The 19,667-nt window shown below is 39.7% G+C and overlaps 1 protein-coding gene across 1 annotated transcript in view; it reads left to right on the forward strand.

The window, feature by feature from the left end:
• The window catches only part of CRB1 (crumbs cell polarity complex component 1), a 149,521-nt gene that overhangs the window by 95,612 nt on the left and 34,242 nt on the right, over window positions 1-19,667 (forward strand). Inside the window, 5 exon segments of the mRNA XM_007539736.2 lie at window positions 547-712; window positions 4,532-5,311; window positions 5,314-5,434; window positions 9,491-9,619; window positions 13,856-13,982. Of these exon segments, the coding sequence (XP_007539798.2) occupies window positions 547-712; window positions 4,532-5,311; window positions 5,314-5,434; window positions 9,491-9,619; window positions 13,856-13,982 (1,323 nt within the window).

The following is a 19,667-nucleotide window of genomic DNA, read 5'->3' on the forward strand; positions in this document are numbered from 1 at the left end:
ATCTCTCTTACATGATATAAGAACACTATGTGACATGGCAAAAGTCATTTAACACTGTTAAAGACCTACTTTATAAAGTAGACATTACTATTATTTATTTATTTATTACCAGAGAATTTCTCAGCTCTGGCTTATGGTGATACAGGGCTTTGGACTTGAGACCATGGAGCCTCAGACAAGAGAATCTCTTTGCATAACTTTTATGCTATCGCCTCCATCCAGGCATTATTATTACTATTGCTTTTGTTGTTGTTACTATCTCTGTTTACTTTGCTTACAGATCAGGAAACTGGCTTTTGGAAAGGTTATGCCACTAATTTAGAGGTTTCAGAAGTTCCTTTCTAAGTATAGTTATTTTGAACACTTTGTGAGATCTCAAAGAATAAGGATATGTTTCTGATCCAGACACAGAACAACTGAAGGGGGGAGGACAGTCCCTATATTGAAGACCAAGTTCAAAGCCTAACTGATTCACTTGACTTCTTGGTAAGATCTTTGCCTGCTGAATATAGAGTTGCCAATGCCTTTTATTTCTCTCCCTCTCAGTCCAACCCCTGTCACAACGGAGGTGTTTGCTACTCCTTGTGGGATAACTTCTCATGTTCCTGCCCTGCAAATACAGCTGGGAAAGTCTGTGAAGATATCCAGTGGTGTGAACTCGGCCCGTGCCCTTCCAGTGCCCAGTGCTAGCTGGTGCCTCAGGGATTTGAGTGTAGGTACCGATCAAAGTCATCATTCATCCAGTTAAATAAGGCATTTCAGCTGTCCAAAGGCAACTCAGGAGAGAAAAATGGTGAAGGATACAGACAAAACCAGCTTGGAAAAGAAACTTGTGGTTAGGAAATGGAGGTCATGCTTTTTTACTTTACTTAGATTCCTAATCATTTAAAACTAATTTTAGAAGAATCTGGTAATATTTGCCTTCTTTTTTATCATTATACAGGAGATAAAGTAAATATGTATTTGCTTCTATCTGTTCTTACTAGCAAGCAGCCATTTATTAACCAGGGATTTGCTTTATAAAGTAGACATTGCTACAGCCTATTGCTTTCTCTGTGCCATAGGGATAAACTGTCTATAGAAAGGTGGTGTGTAGGTCGGGCGGTAGTGCAGCGGGCTAAGCGCACATGGCACAAAGCGCAAGGGCCAGCGTAAGGATCCCAGTTCAAGCCTCAGGTCCCCACCTACAGGGGGTTTGCTTCACAGGTGGTGAAGCAGGTCTTCAGGTGTCTATCTTTCTCTGCCCACTCTGTCTTCCCCTCCTCTCTTGCTTTCTATCTGTCCTATATAACAACAACAACAGTTATAACAGTAACAACTACAACAAGGGCAACAAAATGGGAAAAATGGCTTCCAGGGGCAGTGGATTCGTAGTACAGGCAATGAGCCCCAGCAATAATCCTGGAGGCAAAAAAAAAAAAAAAGAAGAAGAAAGGTGGTGTGTGTGTGTGTGTGTGTTTATAACCTTCTGTGCAAAGAGCTAACCTGTCAGTCACACAGTGTTTGCTATGAGTATTCCCTTCTAAAAAGTTTTCTGTCATCTTCAATACTACAGAGCAATCTCCCAAATTTTGCAGTATTTGAATACTGTCTCCATAATTTTGACACACCTACATTCTCACTACACTATTATTTCTAGCCAGTCTTCTCTCCTACTTCAAATTACATAAAAGCCAAGCTATCACCAACTGTGTTTGCACTAAATTTCAGCCTCTTCTCCAAATTTAAACATTTTGCATCTAAAATGTTTGTCATTCTTGACTTTTACCAGTTTTCCTGTCAGGTGTAATTTCCTCATTACAAACAAGTTTGCTTAACACATTTCCTGCATCCCTACTGTCATCTGTGCCATCTACTGTGCCATTTATTTATTTATCATCCTTCTTTTTTGGAGGAAACTTTTTATTTTGGTTACCAGGCTTATTTCTGGGGCTCAGTGCCTACAGGATGACTCTACTGCTCACAGAGGCCTTCCCTACCCCTACCCTACCCCCACACACTTCCCCTTGATAGATGGTATTAGAAAAGGAGAAAGGAGGGAAGGGGATGGAAAGGAGGGAGGGAGAAGAAACACCTGCAATACTGCTTCACCACTCTTGAAGCTTCCCTTTTGTAGGTGAACATCAGGACTTTGAGCCTAGATCCTGTACATGGTGATGTGTTCACTGCCCAACCCTAGGAGAATCTTTCAAAAATATAATTGATTTCTATTGGGGGGAGGGTTTCATGATACAGTGCAGTCACTGACACAAGGTATATAGTTTTTGTTGTTTTTTTTTTAGTTTTTATTTATAAAAAGGAAACACTGACAAAAACCATAGGATAAGAGGGGTACAACTCCACACAATTCCCACCACCAAAACTCTGTACCCCATACTCTCCCCTCATAGCTTTCCTATTTTTTATCCCTCTGGGAGTCTGGACCAAGGGTCATTGTGGGATGCAGAAGGTGGAAGGTCTGGCTTCTGTAATTGCTTCCCTGCTGAACATGGGCACTGGCAGGTTGATCTACACTCCCAGCCTGTCTCTCTCTTTCCCTAGTTGGGCAGGGCTCTGGGTAAGCGGGGCTCCAGGACACGTTAGTGGGGTCATCTGCCCAAGGAAATCCGGTTGGCATATAGTTTCTAATCTTCATGTAGACCATTCTCTGCAGAACACTCATCCTACAACCCAGGTTGGTTTTTTTTTTTTTTTTTTACATCATCCATGAGTAATGTATTAAACAGAAAATGGGAGTTGGGACTCTTGAGACAATGAGATTATAAAACTACTCTTTAGAAATGTTTTCCTGGGAACGGGAATAGAATGCTTCTGAGTCTTGTATGCATTTCCTTTATTCAAATTTAAGCAATGACAGCATATGTGTATCCTGAGGGGAACAACAAAAGGGAGGGGTAATGGTGTTTCAGAACAGAAAGAGAATATGATGCACATAGAAACAATGCCATTAAAAAGTGAAAATGATTGATGCCCGTCGCGTGTCTGAATGAGTTGAATTTGGATTAGGTGTAAGGACAATGCATTGACTATATAATGTATAGTGTAGCAGTTATAATTGTATAATGCAAGAATTACAGCAGAATGGAACACAGAGTGGATCCAGATCCTGTTAGATTTGCCAATTAGGTGGGGGAAAAAGTTTTTATTTCTCCTGTTCTCTTATGAAAATATCAAAGGATAATATAAGCTAAAGTAGGATTAGGTATTTTAAGAAACAGAACAAGCTTCAAATTAATTATATGTGGAATTGGGAAGGGATTTTAATAGAAAGATACGATAAGATTGTCCCCAAAGTACTGTGGTCACATATGCCATGGAAACACAAATGAGAGCAGTTCATATTGTTACATAATTTTACCCAGGAGCATTAGCTACTTAGGCTTAGACCTTTAAAGAGCTGGAGGCTGAGCACACAGTGGAGTTGGCCAGGTTAACAAATTCATCATTTGAAATGTACCTTTAACTGCCCTACCAATCACAATAGTTACAAGTCAGGCTTTGTTGTTAATTTGTTGTCATTACAGTTGTACCTGTGGTTTCTTTATGCTCAATTATGTTATGTTCTGTATAAAATAGTCAGTGCTTCTTTTGTGGAGGGAAATGTAGGACAAAGAATGGAACAAAGTAAGATTTCAGTGGAAAAGAAATGCATGATTTTTGGTTTTGGAGACCAACCATTCAAGTTTGGCATGCTGATTTTATCATTTATTGGTCACACCACCATGCAGAATTAATTTCTTGAACCTTAATTTCATCTTCTATAAATTGAGAAGTAATGATAACCCATATTAAAGAATTCTGTATTAGAGCTGGGTGGTGGCACACCTGGCTGAATGCACATGTTGAAATTCCTAAGGACCTGGGTTTGAGCTACTAGTCCCCACCTGCAGGGGGAAAGCTTTGCAAGTGGTGAAGAAGTGCTGCAGGTGTCTCTCTGTCTCTCTCCCTCCAGGGTTATTGCTGGGGCTCAGTGCCTACACTACGAATCCACTGCTCCTGAAGGCTATGTTTTCCCTTTTGTTGCTCTTGTTGTTGTTATTATTGTTGTTGTTATTGCTGTCATTGTTGTTGGATAGGATAGAGAGAAATCGAGAGAGATGGGGAAGAAAGAGGGGGAGAGAAAGATAAATGGCTGCAGACCTGCTTCACCACTTGTGAAGTGACCCCCCCTGCACATGGGGAGCCGGGGGCTTGAACCGGGATCCTTGTGCTGGTTCTTGGGCTTCAAGCTATGTGCACTTAACCTGCTGCACTACCACCTGCTCCCTTTCTCCCTCTCTCCCTTTCTATCACCCCCTTCCCTCTTGATTTCTGACTGACGCTATCCAGTAAATATAGTAAAAATTTCAAAAAAGAAATAAAAATAAAGAATTATGTATGAGAAATAATAAAGAAACTAGTACCCAATGTCTAGCACATATCCATGAATACATGATGGCAGCGAACGATGAGTCTTTGTATTAATATAGATAACTGAGCAAGCATTACACATTTAACAGAGTTGCTGATTGGTATTGCTTTCTCTCTGTAGGTGTTGAAAATGTTGTTTTTAATGAACAAAGCAGAGAAATACGATTCAGGAGCAATGGGAATATTACCAGAGCCCTGACCAACATCACATTTGGCTTCAGAACAAGGGATGCAAATATGATCATATTGCATGCGGAGAAAGAGCCTGAATTTCTTACTATTAGGGTCCAAGACTCCAAATTGTTATTTCAGTTGCAGAGTGGCAACAGTTTTTATATGCTGAGTCTTACAAGCTTGTTGTCAGTGAATGATGGCATCTGGCACCAAGTGACTTTTTCCATGACAGACCCCCTGGCCCAGGCCTCCAGGTGGCAAATGACCGTGGACAATCAACCACCTTTTGTGACCAGTGCGGTTGTTACCGGAAGCCTCAGCTTTTTGAAGGATAATACAGACATTTTTGTGGGCGGCCAAGCTGTTGACAATATTCAGGGTCCACAAGGGTGTCTAAGTACAATAGACATCAGTGGCATTTATCTCTCCTACTTTGAAAATGTACGTGGCTTCACTAACAGACCCCAGGAAGAGCAGTTTCTCAAAACTTCTGTAAATTCAGTAGTGACTGGCTGCTTACAGGTCAATGCTTGCACCTCTAGCCCGTGTCTGCATGGAGGAAAATGTGAAGACATCTACACTTCCTATAGCTGCTCCTGTCCCATGAGATGGTCAGGGACACGCTGTGACCTCCACACTGATGAGTATACTTCAGACCCCTGTATCCATGGCAACTGCTCCAGTGGAGTGGCAGCCTATCACTGCAGGTGTGAGCCTGGCTACACGGGGTGAACTGCGAAATGGAAATTGACAATTGCCAGAGCCACCCATGTGCCAATGGGGCCGCTTGCATCAGCGACCCCAGCGGCTATTGCCTCTGTTTTGGGAACTTTACAGGAAAGTTTTGCAGGTGAGCATAGTCCTTATGAAGCCTTGTCTCTGAAGCTCTGTTTTTCCTTTTCCTTGTTAAGCTGGAAAGTTCTCCGCTCAGGTGTGCAGACGCAGAAGGTGCTGCTCAGCAGGAGCATTGGCCACTTCCATCAAACTGGACATGTAGAGAATACTCGTAACAAACACTGAGTAGCTGAGAGGTTAGCTCTTTGCATAGAAGGTCTAAAACACACGCGCGAGCACGCACGAACCACCTTCCTATAGACTGAATGGGGTGTTCTCCAAGGAAGAAGAGTAGTGTTCTCAGCAGTCTTTACGTGTAGTGTTTTCTCTGCCATCTTTATTAGTTAAACCTGAAAGACCTTCGGGCCTCAGGAAACAAATGCATTTAAATCAGCGTGAAAGCTGATTTGTTCAGAATTGTTGGGGAGCATGAGTCTTAACCTCAAAAACCATGCACTCACTTATTTCAGGCAGGTAAACCTCATAAAACCCTCAAATGATGGGAATCAGGCGATAGTGTAGCGGGTTAAGCACACGTGGCGCAAAGCACAAGGACCTGTGAAGGATCCGGGTTTGACAAGGACCTGTGAAGGATCCGGGTTTGAGCCCCCAGCTCCTCACCTTCAGGGGAGTTGCTTCACAGGCGGTGAAGCAGGTCTGCAGGTGTCTGTCTTTCTATCCCCCTCTTTGTCTTCCCCTCCTCTCTCCATTTCTCTCTGTCCTATCCAACAATGACAACAACAATAATAATAACTACAACAATAAAACAAGGGCAACAAAAGGGAATAAATAAATATAATTAAAAACCCTCAAATGACTAAAAAGGTGAAATGTATACACACACACATATATAGTGTACTTAGATATTCATATAATATATGATAGGAATTGGAGTGTGTTTTATGCATAGGGATGAGAAAGTAAATTTGCTAATGCAAATTGTGCATAGGGCATTGCCACAGGCAAAACTGTTTAATATCCTATAGGGTAGAAAAATTAATATATTAATATTTTATTAAATATATAACATGCTAGCTTCAGGTTTTCAACACAGTGATTCAATATGTGTACCTTGTGAAATGATCCACACAAAAGTCTCCAGTTTATATCCATCATCATACAGAGTTACCAGTTTTTCTTGTTAAGGTAACTTGTAAGATTTATTCTTCAATCATCTTTTCAAAATGCAATGTAATACTCTTAATTGTAGCCACCATATCATATGTTACATCCTCATGACTTTTTTATTTTACACTTGGAATTGTGTGCCTTTGGTTGCCTTCACCCACAAAATTAGTATTTGAAACAATCTTTTCTACAGTGTAGTAATCAGTTTTACCACTAAATACATGCTTATTTGCATTTTAATGAACAGGATCCATCTGTATTTATATTTCCTACAATTTACAGAGTTACAGGTCAGTAGAGAAAATCTAGGTAATGCAAATCCACTACAAGATCTAAGAGTGCTGGAGTCCTTTATAAAACACTCAGCAGTTCATTGAGTGACTACCAGTCATCCTTTTTCTACCCATTTCAAAGTATTTTACTGAGCTAGGAAAGTTGTTTCAGAGGCATAGTGCCTGTCTTGCTTAGCTTGGGAAGCCCTGCACTAAGCATAAGTATGAGCCTCTTGCTCTTGTCTCTCTCTTTCTCTCTCTAGCCATCTCTCCCTTTATTTTTCTCTCTCTCTCTCATATACATGCCAACATGAAACTTAGAAAGGATAAGAGTTTTCATATTTTTTCTTTTTTATTTAACTTTTTTATTATCTTGACTTATTGGATAGAGACAGCCAGAAATCGAGAGGGAAGGGAGTGAGAGAGAGGGAGAGACAGGATCAGGCACTGGTACACCAGGTCAAGTACACACAGTGTGAAGCTCAAGGACCCTGGCTGGAGTCCCTAGATCCCCACCTGCAGGGGGTCACTTCGCAGGTGGTGAAGCAGATCTGCAGGTGTCTGTTTTTTTCTTTCCCTATCTACCCTTCCTCTCTCAATTTCTCTCTGTACTATTAAAAAAAAAAAACTAAACAAAAAATGGCTGCAAGATCAGTAGATTCATAGTCAAGGCACCAAGCCCCAGTGATAACCCTGGAGGCAAAAAAAAAAAAAAAGGAGAGGAGGAGGAGGACAAGGAGGATGAAGATGAGGAGGAGGAGGAGAGACAGAGATAGAGAGACATCTGCAGCCCTGTTTCACCAGTCTCAAAACTTTCCCCCTGAAAGTGAGGACCAGGGGTTTGAACCCTGGTCTTTGCACATTTGTGCTCAACCAGGTATGCCACCTCCTGGCCCCAAGTTTTCATATTTTTTTTTCTAAAGATACAAAAGCAGTATTAAATTCTAGAAACCACTTACATTTCATGTTATATAAACAGAAATAATAATGCTGCTTACTTTCTCACTAAATTACATTGCTTCATTGTTTTTATAACCTACACTGTTTTTAAATTCACTGAACAATTGAGCCATTATGGGGAAGGTGAGAAAGTTGTCATTAACAAGTAATACATTCTAGAACTTTGGCAAGAACACCTGGAGTGGGCTGGCAGCTTGTAGACATTACACTAATTCAGAGGTGGCACCTTAATTGGATGAATCTTCTAGCAGACATAACCGGCAGTCACACTTACAAAAAGATGTATTTCCATAACATTTATTGTTGTTGAGAGCACATGAAGGCAAGGCACTGTGTTAGGTACTAAGTGTTGATATTCCCGTAAGATGTCACCTCTCAAGAGTTAACCAATGCACTGCTAAAAGGGACACTTACAGTCTAAAAGAAAAAAAAAAATGGTCAGGAGCGAAATTAGTAATACTGCCACAGTGACTTTGGAATAGTAAAACACACACACACACACACACACACACACACACACACACACACACACACACAAACATATATGCCCCACTAACTAGTTCTCCAGCATATTTTCTGCCTAATTAATCAAAGTCAGATTCTTCAAGATTGAAGTTATAAAAAGTACCTTTGAATGAGATTCAAAAAACTGCTTTAAAGAAAGATGTATACAAAGCTACATATTTGCATTGCTAATTGACCTCTTTCAAAGCCGGTTGACATTTCTGACTCTTTTGAACAGTCCTTATGTATTTCTTTTTTAAAGTCTAACTGATGAACTCTTATGGGAAGAGACACACTTACCATCAAATAGGTTAGTTTCTTTATATTAGTTGCAGTGCACACAACAGGACAAAATTCAGTTTATCCTATACTTCCTGAATATTAATTATCTATCAGGACTATGCACATACATAGTAGATCAGAGGCCCTAAGAATACCCTTATATCTTTAATCATCCCCTTCAGGTGTCTTACAATAAAGTGTCTGTTTAGCATGGTGTCTTACAATAAAGTTCTGTTTAGCTTCTATCAACTTGATCCGATTCTTTTCTAAAGATTCCTTGACACATATACAGCTTTGTTATTAGACAAGGGAATGACTCTGTGAGTCCACATGCACCGAGCGCTACATACAAACCTCCTGGACAGCATTTGGCTTGCATTCTGCTGCATTATGAATTATTGGGTAGGGAATAGCAGGTGCTGGCAGGGCAACCTGAGTGCAGCTCTAAAAGCCAGCGGAGAAGCCGCATGAGTGCTTGGGTACCCAGGTGCTGTCCTTGCTTCACTGGCCTTTCTAGAGATGCAGTTTTCCTATGGCCTGTGTTGATTTATGAGCAAAGCAGCAGGAAATCTAGCTATAGCAAGATTCTTTCCATCCCTAAATTGATTGCTACCCCACGGCCTAGATATATATATATATATATATATATATATATATATATATATATATATTTTTTTTTGTCTCACAAATAAAAAGTGTATAGGAATGGAAGATGGATAGTCATACTGGTTACAGCACCCCCAGCAGGAGCTCTGTACTGCAGAAGTGAGTCCTGTGTAATGCAGCACAATTCAGCATTTGTTGCTCAGCCAGCCCAGATACTTAATTAGTCTGGCATTGACTACATATATGAACTTTTCCCAAAAAGTTTTCTTGAATGAAATCAACAAGATGAACAACTGTAGCCATTACTTTTATCCCTGTAGACACTCCACATTACCCTCAGCTGTCTGTGAAAACAACAAGATGAATCTAACTTGCTACAATGGAGGCAATTGTACTGAGTTCCAGGGTGAATTACTATGTATGTGCCAGCCAGGTTTTACTGGGGACCGGTAAGTCACATTTGAACTTTATAGAAGAGCACTCTGGTCTGACAAACAATAGGGACTAGTCAAAGCTTACTTCTCCTCCAATTTTTTTTTTTAAATCTCAGCATAGGAAAATCTGTGCTGAAATGTAGATCCAGACAGCCAGACAATAAAAAAGAAGAAAAATTACATTTTAGGTCAAAGTAAAGAATATTTTCTTTACTTCAAATATGGGAATGTCTTGGGAAAAATGTTTGATTTTTTTTTTCTTAAAAGTACTTCTGGATTCATATTTCTTTCCTACTTTCGGTTGCTGTGAAAGTAATATAAAATATTCCTAAATAATTGTTCCATAGAATTATCTAGAACTCTAAAACCTTACCCATATAGCTCTGTTTCTGAGAAACCCTTCAAACCTTTATCATCTAGGCAGGGATTGTTAATATGGAATTAGTCAATGACCTTTGAGCAGTCAGTGACCTGCTGATAATGCAGTCAAATTTAAATATGCATTTGACAGGTTGAAAGTCAGGTCAGGGGTCGCGCAGTAATACAGTGGGTTAAGCGCACATGGCATGAAGCCCACAGACCTGACCTACGTAAGGATCTCTGTTTGAGTCCCGGCTCCCCATCTGAAGGGGGTCACTTCACAGGCCAGGCGGTGAAGCAGGTCTGCAGGTGTCTATCTTCCTCTCGCCCTCTCTGACTTCTCCTCCTCTCTCAAGTTCTCTCTGTCCTATCCAACAACAATGATAGTAATAACAACAACAATAAAACAACAAGGGCAACAAAAGGGAAAAAAACAGTATCTAGGAGCAGTGGATTTGTAGTGCCAGCACTGAGCCACAGCAATAACCCTGGAGACAAAAAAAAAAGACAGGCCAAGCATAGAAAAGATCGTACACTCTTTAGCCTATAACCACTGCTCAGAAGACTCAAGGTTCCACAAATGATTACACACCAGGACTAGACAAACCAGGACTGTCTAGAGTGTAGTTGCTGTAGGGATAGCAAATCATACACCAACCATTTACTTGGTGTTGTTAAAATTCGGTGGCTCTAGCCGGCCGGGCTAGCTTCACGGGCGGGTAACAGAGACGCGGAGACAGGCTGGGCAGGGCAGCTGTATTTCTTTATTCAGGAACAACGATTCATAAACTAAGACAAACTAATCACCAAACAGAACTCTGCTGTCTCTTTGCGGCGGCGCAAGCACTCTGTCTTACTCTGGAACTCAGGAACCCTCTCTTACTCTCAAACTCTGCAACTCTGTCACTCTGGAACTCTGGCGGGGTCCCTAGGGGTGGGGCCAAGCGGCCCGCGAAATTAACTGGACTGATCCAATTCTCTTGGCGGGGGAGAACTAGAACCCAATGTAAAGCATACAACAACTTGGCATAACTCCTTGCACTTTACAAATATCATCTCTAGCTATTATCGTTTCCATTGAACATTTGTGGAAACTGAGGCTAAGAGATTAAATGACAAGTGAGGTGCCAACTCAGATGTGGTAAATCCGGGCTGCCTTCAAAACCTCTGTTCATCTGTTAGTTATGCTGGCATAAATAGATTCATTTTTGCTTGCGAAAATTAAAGGAAATGGGAAATCTATTCCTCTACATAATACACCCTCTAGGGTTAAGATATATTTATCTCTGGTCAGACTTACTACCTCGAAATCGGTTTGATTAAACCATCCACACTTGGCAAATCAGTTTTGACTAAAATATTCTCCCATTGGTAATCATAAAATGGGTGTCTGTGTACCATAGCAGTTGCCATTGAGATGGACTTACATGTTCTCTTTCAGGGTTACACTGTTTTTTTTTTTTGCCTCCAGGGTTATTGTTGGGGCTTGGTGCCTACACTACAAGTCCACTGCTCCTGGTGGCCATTTTTTAAAAAAATTTTATTGGATAGGACAGAGTGAAATTTAGAGAAGAGGGGAAAACAGAGAGGGGGAGAGAAAGATAGACACCTGCAGACCTGCTTCCCCACTTATGAAGCGATCCCCTGCAGGTGGGGAGCTGGAGACTGGACCCAGGATCCATGTGCTGGTCCTTGTGCTTCGTACATCTGCATTTTACCCCCTACATTCATCCAATGACAAATCTAGTCCTTGTTTTACTAGCTTTTCTGTGGTCGGTTCTTTGTGAGACAGTTATGTATTATCATTCCCTGATTGGGACGATACAGCCGTAAATCTTACCATACTTCCATGGCTTCAGATTTTTTCATCCACATATTATTAGAATGGAGACCATTCAGCCGTCCTCCAGTGCCATATATCACCAAATTATCATGAACGCTCCTACATCATAAATTTTGAACAACTCTTTAACTTTAGTTAAGCGCTGGTTACTTCCTGCTTCAGTGTCAGTGTAATGCGAAATGCCGTATTTATGCTGCACTGTTAATGGTATGGTGCATAAACTCATCTCAAACCTTGGGTTGCTTTCCTCTGCTACTCTCATATTGTCTCCTTTTATAATGAACATTTCCCATATTTTTCACTATATATATGCATATATACATGTGTATATGTGTATGTCATTTAAGTTAAAATTTGGTTAAAATATAGTCCAAAAAAGAAGCTCATGGTTTTCCTTCTCCTCCCAGAGTTTTTTTTTTTTTTAAATGGAGACATCACTATGCTGTAAACTGACTTCCAAAATAGTGAATGTATATTCAACAGATTCTGTACTTTCAAAGTCCTTAACCACCATTGGATAATTTACAGAATGCTAATGGATTTATTTACCTTGCTCTTCTAGTCATAAGACTGTAATTAAAGTTCCAGTAGTGCCTCAAATTATGTCTATGTGTTCACGCTGTTTAGGTCAAAGGAGAAATTGATTAATCATCTAGAAAGAGTAGTTAGAAGACTAGGAAATATTGGGCAATTTCCCAAGACCTGGAGGCATATACCTTCCACAACATCCTCAGATACTGAAAAGCTGTAACAGATTGCCTTCTCTTCTGTCTGGTTGAATCTCCAACTTCCTTGAGTCATCCTGTCGAGCTGTCTATGATGGATGGTGTGAACATGCTGGCCCACCCAGGACAGAGAGTGCTTGGCAGACTCCCATGAGTTGTCAGGTTTTATTCAGAGGTAATCAGAGAAGTCTCCTTCCAGGCCAGAAGCATGAGCCAAAAAGGGCAAACAAAATGTTTTAGTTATTCTCAGTATCTAACAGGATAAGAGACTGTTTTTCTTGGATGAAATTTGTTTTCCCTTTATGCTTTGGGTTGACCCTACCCATCCACCAGCCCACCCCTTCTGATTTTGAACCTAGTGATTTAGTCCATGTGTGAAAGCTTGACCTTTGTGTAAGTGGAGAATAAAAAATTATTTACATCACATTCAGCACTTCTCTGTACAGACCCTTGAGCTAAAATTTCACTTATATTTTTTAAGATTATAAGAGATGTCTTAGTTACCATTCCATCCTAAGGCCTGAAAAAGTATTTGGCATTTGAGTAAGTGCTAAATGAATGTCTACCAGTTGAGCAGTTGGTGAACTAGTCAATGCAAATACAGAAAAATAAGTTGTTGATGAAGAAAAAATATCACAGGGGAGAGAAAAGTTTCAGTATACCTTAGAACTGATAGCATCTGTAAAAGCTTGACTTTTGAGTAGCACTCTACTTAGCTACTCTGAAGTTGTGCTTTGCTATGAAATAGGTAGTGGGACCTACTTAGCTACCTTTGCTTTCTGTTAAAGAATTAAAAAAGAGATGATCCCAAATTCCAGAATAAACCAAAATTGGGAGGGTGGTTGGTGGGGTTTTCCCCTTTCCCCTGAGGATGTTGATATATTTTTATTATGATCATGATGACTAGCCTGCAGATCTGCTCTATAGACTCTAGCTGGTGAAGTACAGTTTCAGCCTCACGGTTCCTGTGTGCCTCCAATAAAGTGAACTTTTATAAGGTAGTAAAAACAGTAGTACTCTCAAGGGAGAAACAGGCCCAATTTTCTCTTCCTTTCTAAATGTCTGCACCTGTTTTCTCATTTTGAAGTGTGTGTGTGTGTGTGTGTGTGTGTGTGTGTGTGTGTGTGTATACAATTAATCTCTCTACTATAACCAAAATTTGCTAAAGGAATTTTCAGGAATCATCTCCTACACTAGCAACTATATTCGAACTGGATGGGGGTTGATAAATTATAGAGAGACAAGCAACTTGTTTCTTTCTCCATTTCACAGCCAATTCATTCACCAGAGACCGAGTTTCTGCCCTTTGTGTTTATTTTCAAGGTGTGAAAAGGACGTTGATGAGTGTGCCTCTGATCTATGCCTCAACGGAGGCCTGTGCCAGGACCTGCTCAACCAATTCCAGTGCCTGTGTGATGCCGCCTTTGGTGGCGAGCGCTGTGAAGTTGAAGTAAGCGACCTCTCCTTTTATGTCTCTCTCTTACTCTGGCAGAATCCCTTCCAGCTTCTTTCTTACCTCATTCTGCACATGAACGATGAACCAGTCATTGGGCAACCAGGAAGATTATTACTGGACATTTGATCAGTCCCAAACATACAGGCTATTCAATTTCAAGTAATGGCTTGACTCATTAGGTAATGATAACAAGAAATTAAAACCATCTTGAAAATTGAAATTCAAAGATCACTTTAAGAACATCATAAACTTTGAGTATATGAAATACTAATATGCTTTTGCTTTAAATTTTTTAAAATAAAATTTCTTGATATATCCAGAAGCATCTCAACAAATGTATTTAATGCAGCCATACTTTCTTTTTTTAAATTTATTTATTTACTTTTGTTGCCCTAGTTGTTTTATTGTTGTTATTGTTGGATAGGACAGAGAGAAATGGAGAGAGGAGGGGAGAAAGAGAGGGGGAGAGAAAGAGAGACATGTACAGACCTGCTTCACTGCCTGTGAAGGGATACCTCTGTAGGTGGGGAGCTCGAACCCTTGCGCTTTGCACCACGTGCGCTTAACCCACTGTGCTACCGCCCGCCTCCCTCATACTTTCATTCTGTTCTTAGCAGTCCATATTTGACTGACCAATGCAATAATAAATCATTCTTTTCCCCTCCCCACTTTTGTTTGCTCTAATAATGGAAATTGCTTTTGTTTATCCTTATCCAAAATCATTTCCTTTTATGTTCATCTTTTATTCATAACAGTTTAAAAATTATGGATAAAAATGTTTTAATACCCACCTGCGTTTTTATACAAAGCTATTCAAACAAAGTTTTGCCAATTCTCTAGTAAGTTATTATATGAAGTGAAAGTATATATATATATATATATATATATATATATATATATATATATATATGAAATGAAAGCAGGAAATTATGTAGAAAGAATATATTTATATTATGGCATAATTGGCATCAGTATGCAGAATTACACCCCCACCAATATGATTCCTGGTTCCATAAAACCTCCTCTCCTCCAACAAAACAACAGAAATGCCATTTCTTGATTTCTTTGTCTTGCAGCACACTCTACACAAATAGAATCCCATAATGATTTCTCATTAACATATGACGTTGTTGACATTTCTGTCAAATGGATTAATTTCAGTTGCTTTTCAGTGCATATCTTTTGTCATTACTGGGGCTCCAAAGCTCTGGGCTGACTTTGTCAGATAGAAAGACACAGATAGGGGCCGGATGGTGGCGCGCCTAGTTGAGCGCACATATTACAGTGCTCAAGGACCCGGGTTTGAGCCCCTGGTCTCCACCTGCAGGGAGAAAGCTTTGCAAGTGGTGAAGCAGGGCTGCAGGTGTCTCTCTGTCTCTCTCCTTCTCTGTCGCCCTCTTGATTTCTGGCTATCTCTATCCAATAAATAGAGATAATTAAAAAAATTTAAAATAAAGAAAGATACAGAGAGACAGTAAGAGAGAAAGTAACAGAGAGACAGAAGGAGAGAGGGGAGACATCAGAGGTGAAGCTTCTTCCAGTGAGATGGGAGCCAGGCCCAAACCTGGGCAAACATGACAGTACAGGAACTCTCCCAGGTGAGTGATCATAAATTTTAATAAAATATAAGTACTATTGTATGTACATACACCAAATATACATACATATATATATAGTAAAACATTAATTTCTTGGAGGCATATCTTTGTAAAATTTTGACATAAATGTATCTTCAAATATCTAACAATCAGAAATAGAAGTACATATCACACTTAAATATATTTAGATTTATGATCTTAATAAATAAGTCCTTTTAATGATAGTTCTACAAAGTAAATTAATTAATATGATATGCACAAACCAATATTCTCATCAGTTTTAGTAGCATGTGTAAAATGATAATTAGAAAAAGCCTTTATCTGCTAATATTTTAATTGCTTTTACTGGCATGTTATCATTTATGCTCAATATCTTTGTGTGGGTGTATCTTTCCAAAGGAGACCTGATTTACGTTTATCAAAAGGGAAAATAATGTTGAGACTATGGATCAATTTACAATGCAATGTCAATAACAATAGCTTGCCAGATACTTTGTTGTTGTGTCCATGTCATCATTAGGAATAACTGTGGTTGTAAAATGTGAGGGTAATTTATCCACTGGCTGATACCCAATACTCATTTAGTCTTAACTTTAAAAAAGAGTTTCTTTATCTACAAAAGTAGCCAAGTAAACCTAGAGGTACCATTGAAAACAAAGGATAAAATACAGTTGAAGCAGAGGAGTATATTCAGTTTAATTTTCAATAGTAATCAAATATTTTATGCAGCAAATTCTTCTCAGAGTGTACTGGATGTCATCTCAGACTGGTAGCAACTAATTTGAGGTGCTTCCTTCATCCTCATCCACTTCCGTCGATCCACACAACTGCTGTCCCCAATGTTGTGTTTGAAAAGTAGATTTTCAGACAAGAGTCTTGCAGAAAACCTTCCCAATTAAGTATTTGCATCCTTAAATATTTTCATTATGTATAAAGTAATTTTCACTGAAAAACTCTATGGACAGCCTTCACATGAACTTTTATGTCCCTTTTGAACATGTCTATATTTATACACTAATAGGCCTATTCTAAATGTAGTGTGTTTTCTTCCAATGTATTTTTAAAGTAATCACTCCTGATTTCTTCCTCTGTTCTTTTCTGCTGCTTCTGTTATCACTGCAATTTGTCAAATGTTTTCTGTTTTCCAGTTGTCTTATCATGCAGTATCTAACTTAAAACAAAAATGCTGCTCTTTCCTCTGTATCTTCAACTGCACCTTGTGTGTCTATGACTTTTACATGTTTGCACAGAAAAATGAAACGTTTGTTTCTGCAGCTCTATTTCTCATCCTCTGATTTATGTTGTTACATGGTCAAATAGCTACAATCCAGGCAAACACACACACACACACACACACACACACACACACACACACACACACACACACGCATGCGCGTACCTGCAGGGCTTCCTAAATTGTGGTCTTTTTTTTCTCAGAAGCAAATAAACACTAGTGATCTTCAAGGTCAAGGTTGCAAGTATTTTCTCTCTCTGGCAACTATTTCTCCAGTTGATCTCCTAGAGCTGATTATACCTCTAATTGTTCTCACATTGATTTTCATTTTCCCTGCCAAAGGTCCAGCCTGGTTCCAAGGAGAGGCCACCTTATGTAAAATTCCCACCTTAAGTGGGAATTCACATGAGCTCCTCTAGACCAGGTTTCTAAAATATAATCTATTTAGCTGAATAAATTGTTTGGCTAATTTTTAAATATTTTATTTATTTACTCCCTTTTGTTGCCCTTGTTTTTTATTGTTGTAGTTATTATTGTTGTTGTCATTGTTGGATAGGACAGAGAGAAATGGAGAGAGGAGGGGAAGACAGAGAGGGAGAGAGAAAGATGGATACTTGCAGACCTGCTTCACTGCCTGTGACGTGACTCCCCTGCAGGTGGGGAGCCAGAGGCTTGAACCGGGATCCTTATGCTGGTCCTTGCCCTTTGCGCCACGTGAGCTTAACCTGCTGCACTGCCGCCCAACTCCCTCCTATCAAGAGCCTGTTTGTCTAATTTTTAAAGATTCATTTTTCATGAGAGGCATATACAGAGATGGGATTAGACAGAAAGCAGAACAGAGCTCAATTTTGGCTTATGGAGGTGCCAGGATTGAACCTGGGACTTTTGAGGACTCAGGCATGCAAATCCTGTGCTCTAAGACACTGAGCTGCCTTTCTCACCCAGTGTATGTACTGCGTCTATAAATTCACTGGCTTTTAGATTATACACGGGAGTCAGAGACTATAGTCCTTTCCATTTTCAGTATGACATATTTGACTTAGCACAATGCCCTGAAGGATCATTGCTGTTGTCACAAATGGCACACTTTACATCATTTCAGGGCTGAAGAAAACTCGGTTTCATGTGTCTGCTCTCTTGTCCTTATCCATTTGTCTGGCTGTTATTTTTTTGTTTTGTTTTTCACTTTTTTATTGGGAGGTTAATGGTTCACAGTACAGTTGTTGGCATGTGGGTACTATTTCTCATCTCACCAAGATAGATGTCTGCAAAACCCTTTCATCCCCAAATTAGGTCCATCATTGTGTACCAGGACCTAACCCCCCCAACACCCCCCTCTGCCCTTCTTCCCCAGAGTGCTTTGCTTTGGTGCCATACACCACCAGCCCGAGTTTAACACTGTTCTGTTTCTCCTTCTCTATTGATAGAGCCTTAAGCCGTTTCTGTACCTTAGCTATTGCAAATAACTGCCTTAGTGTAGATATCTCTTTGAAATCCTGTTTTCATTTCTTTTGGATACATATCCATGAGTGAATTAAAACTGCTTGATTACATGGTAATTCTGTTTTTTATTTTATTTATTTATTTATTCATTTGCCTCCAGGGTTATTGTTGGGGCTCAGTACTGGCACTATGAATCCACTGCTCCTGGTGGCCATTTTTCCCATTTTATTGGATAGGACAATGAGAAATTGAGAGAGGAGGGGGAGGGAGAGATAGACAGTTGCAGACCTGCTTCACCTCTTGTGAAGCGTCCCCCCTGCAGGTGGGAAGAAGGAGCTCGGACTCAGATCTTTGTGCGGGCCCTTGCACTTTGTACTATATGCACCTAAGCAGGTGCAGCACCGCCCAGCCCACCTGATTTTATATTTTGAGGAAACTCCAGGTTTGTTTCCATAGTGGCTGAACCAGTTTACATTCCTGTCAATAATATAGGAGGATTCCCTTTTCTCTAATCCTCACCAATACTCGTTATTTCTTGTATGTCTTATTAAAGCGGACCTGGAGCGTAAGGTGATATTTCATTGTGGCTTGGATTTACATTTGCTAATATTTAGTAATCTCTAACATCTCTTCATGTACCTGTTGGTCATTTGTGTGTCCTTTATGGAAGGAAAAAGTGACGTCTATTAGGTTACCTTTTCCCAATTTTTAGCCATATTACTTGATTGTTTTTTACTTTTTTTCCGATTAATTTGTGTCTTTATTGTATTTTATCAGTATCTTATAGTCTTCAGTGAAGAAGTCCTTAATTTTCTTTTTTTTAATTATTTTATTTTATTTTTATTTTTTATTTATTTTTATTTATTGATTATTTATTTATTTCCTTTGTTGCCCTTGTTTTATTGTTGTAGTTATTATTGTTTTTGTCGTTGTTGCATAGGACAGAGAGAAATGGAGACAGGAGGGGAAGACAGAGAGTAGGAGAGAAAGATAGGCACCTGCAGACCTGCTTCACCGCCTGTGAAGCGACTCCCCTCCAGGTGGGGAGCCGGGGCTCGAACCTTAATGCCGGTCCTTGTGCTTTGTGCCACCTGCGCTTAACCCACTGCGCTACAGCCCGACTCCCAGAAGTCCTTAACTTTCATGGCTAAGTTTTTATTGAGTATTTTATATTACTGTAAATGGGGATATGCTCATAATTTTCTTTTCCAGTTGTTTACTGTTAGCATATAGAAATTAATCTAGTTTTTTATATGTGTATACTCTCCTTTGAGAGTCTTGAAATATTAATTTTTTGGCCCCCAGGATTAGTGCTGGGGTTAGGTGCCAGCACTATGAATCCACTGCTTCTGGAGGCCTTTATTTCCATTTTATTTTTACTTTTTTTTTAATTGGATAGGACAG

The sequence above is a fragment of the Erinaceus europaeus genome, chromosome 19 (genome assembly GCF_950295315.1).
Source record: "Erinaceus europaeus chromosome 19, mEriEur2.1, whole genome shotgun sequence".
NCBI lineage: Eukaryota > Metazoa > Chordata > Mammalia > Eulipotyphla > Erinaceidae > Erinaceus > Erinaceus europaeus.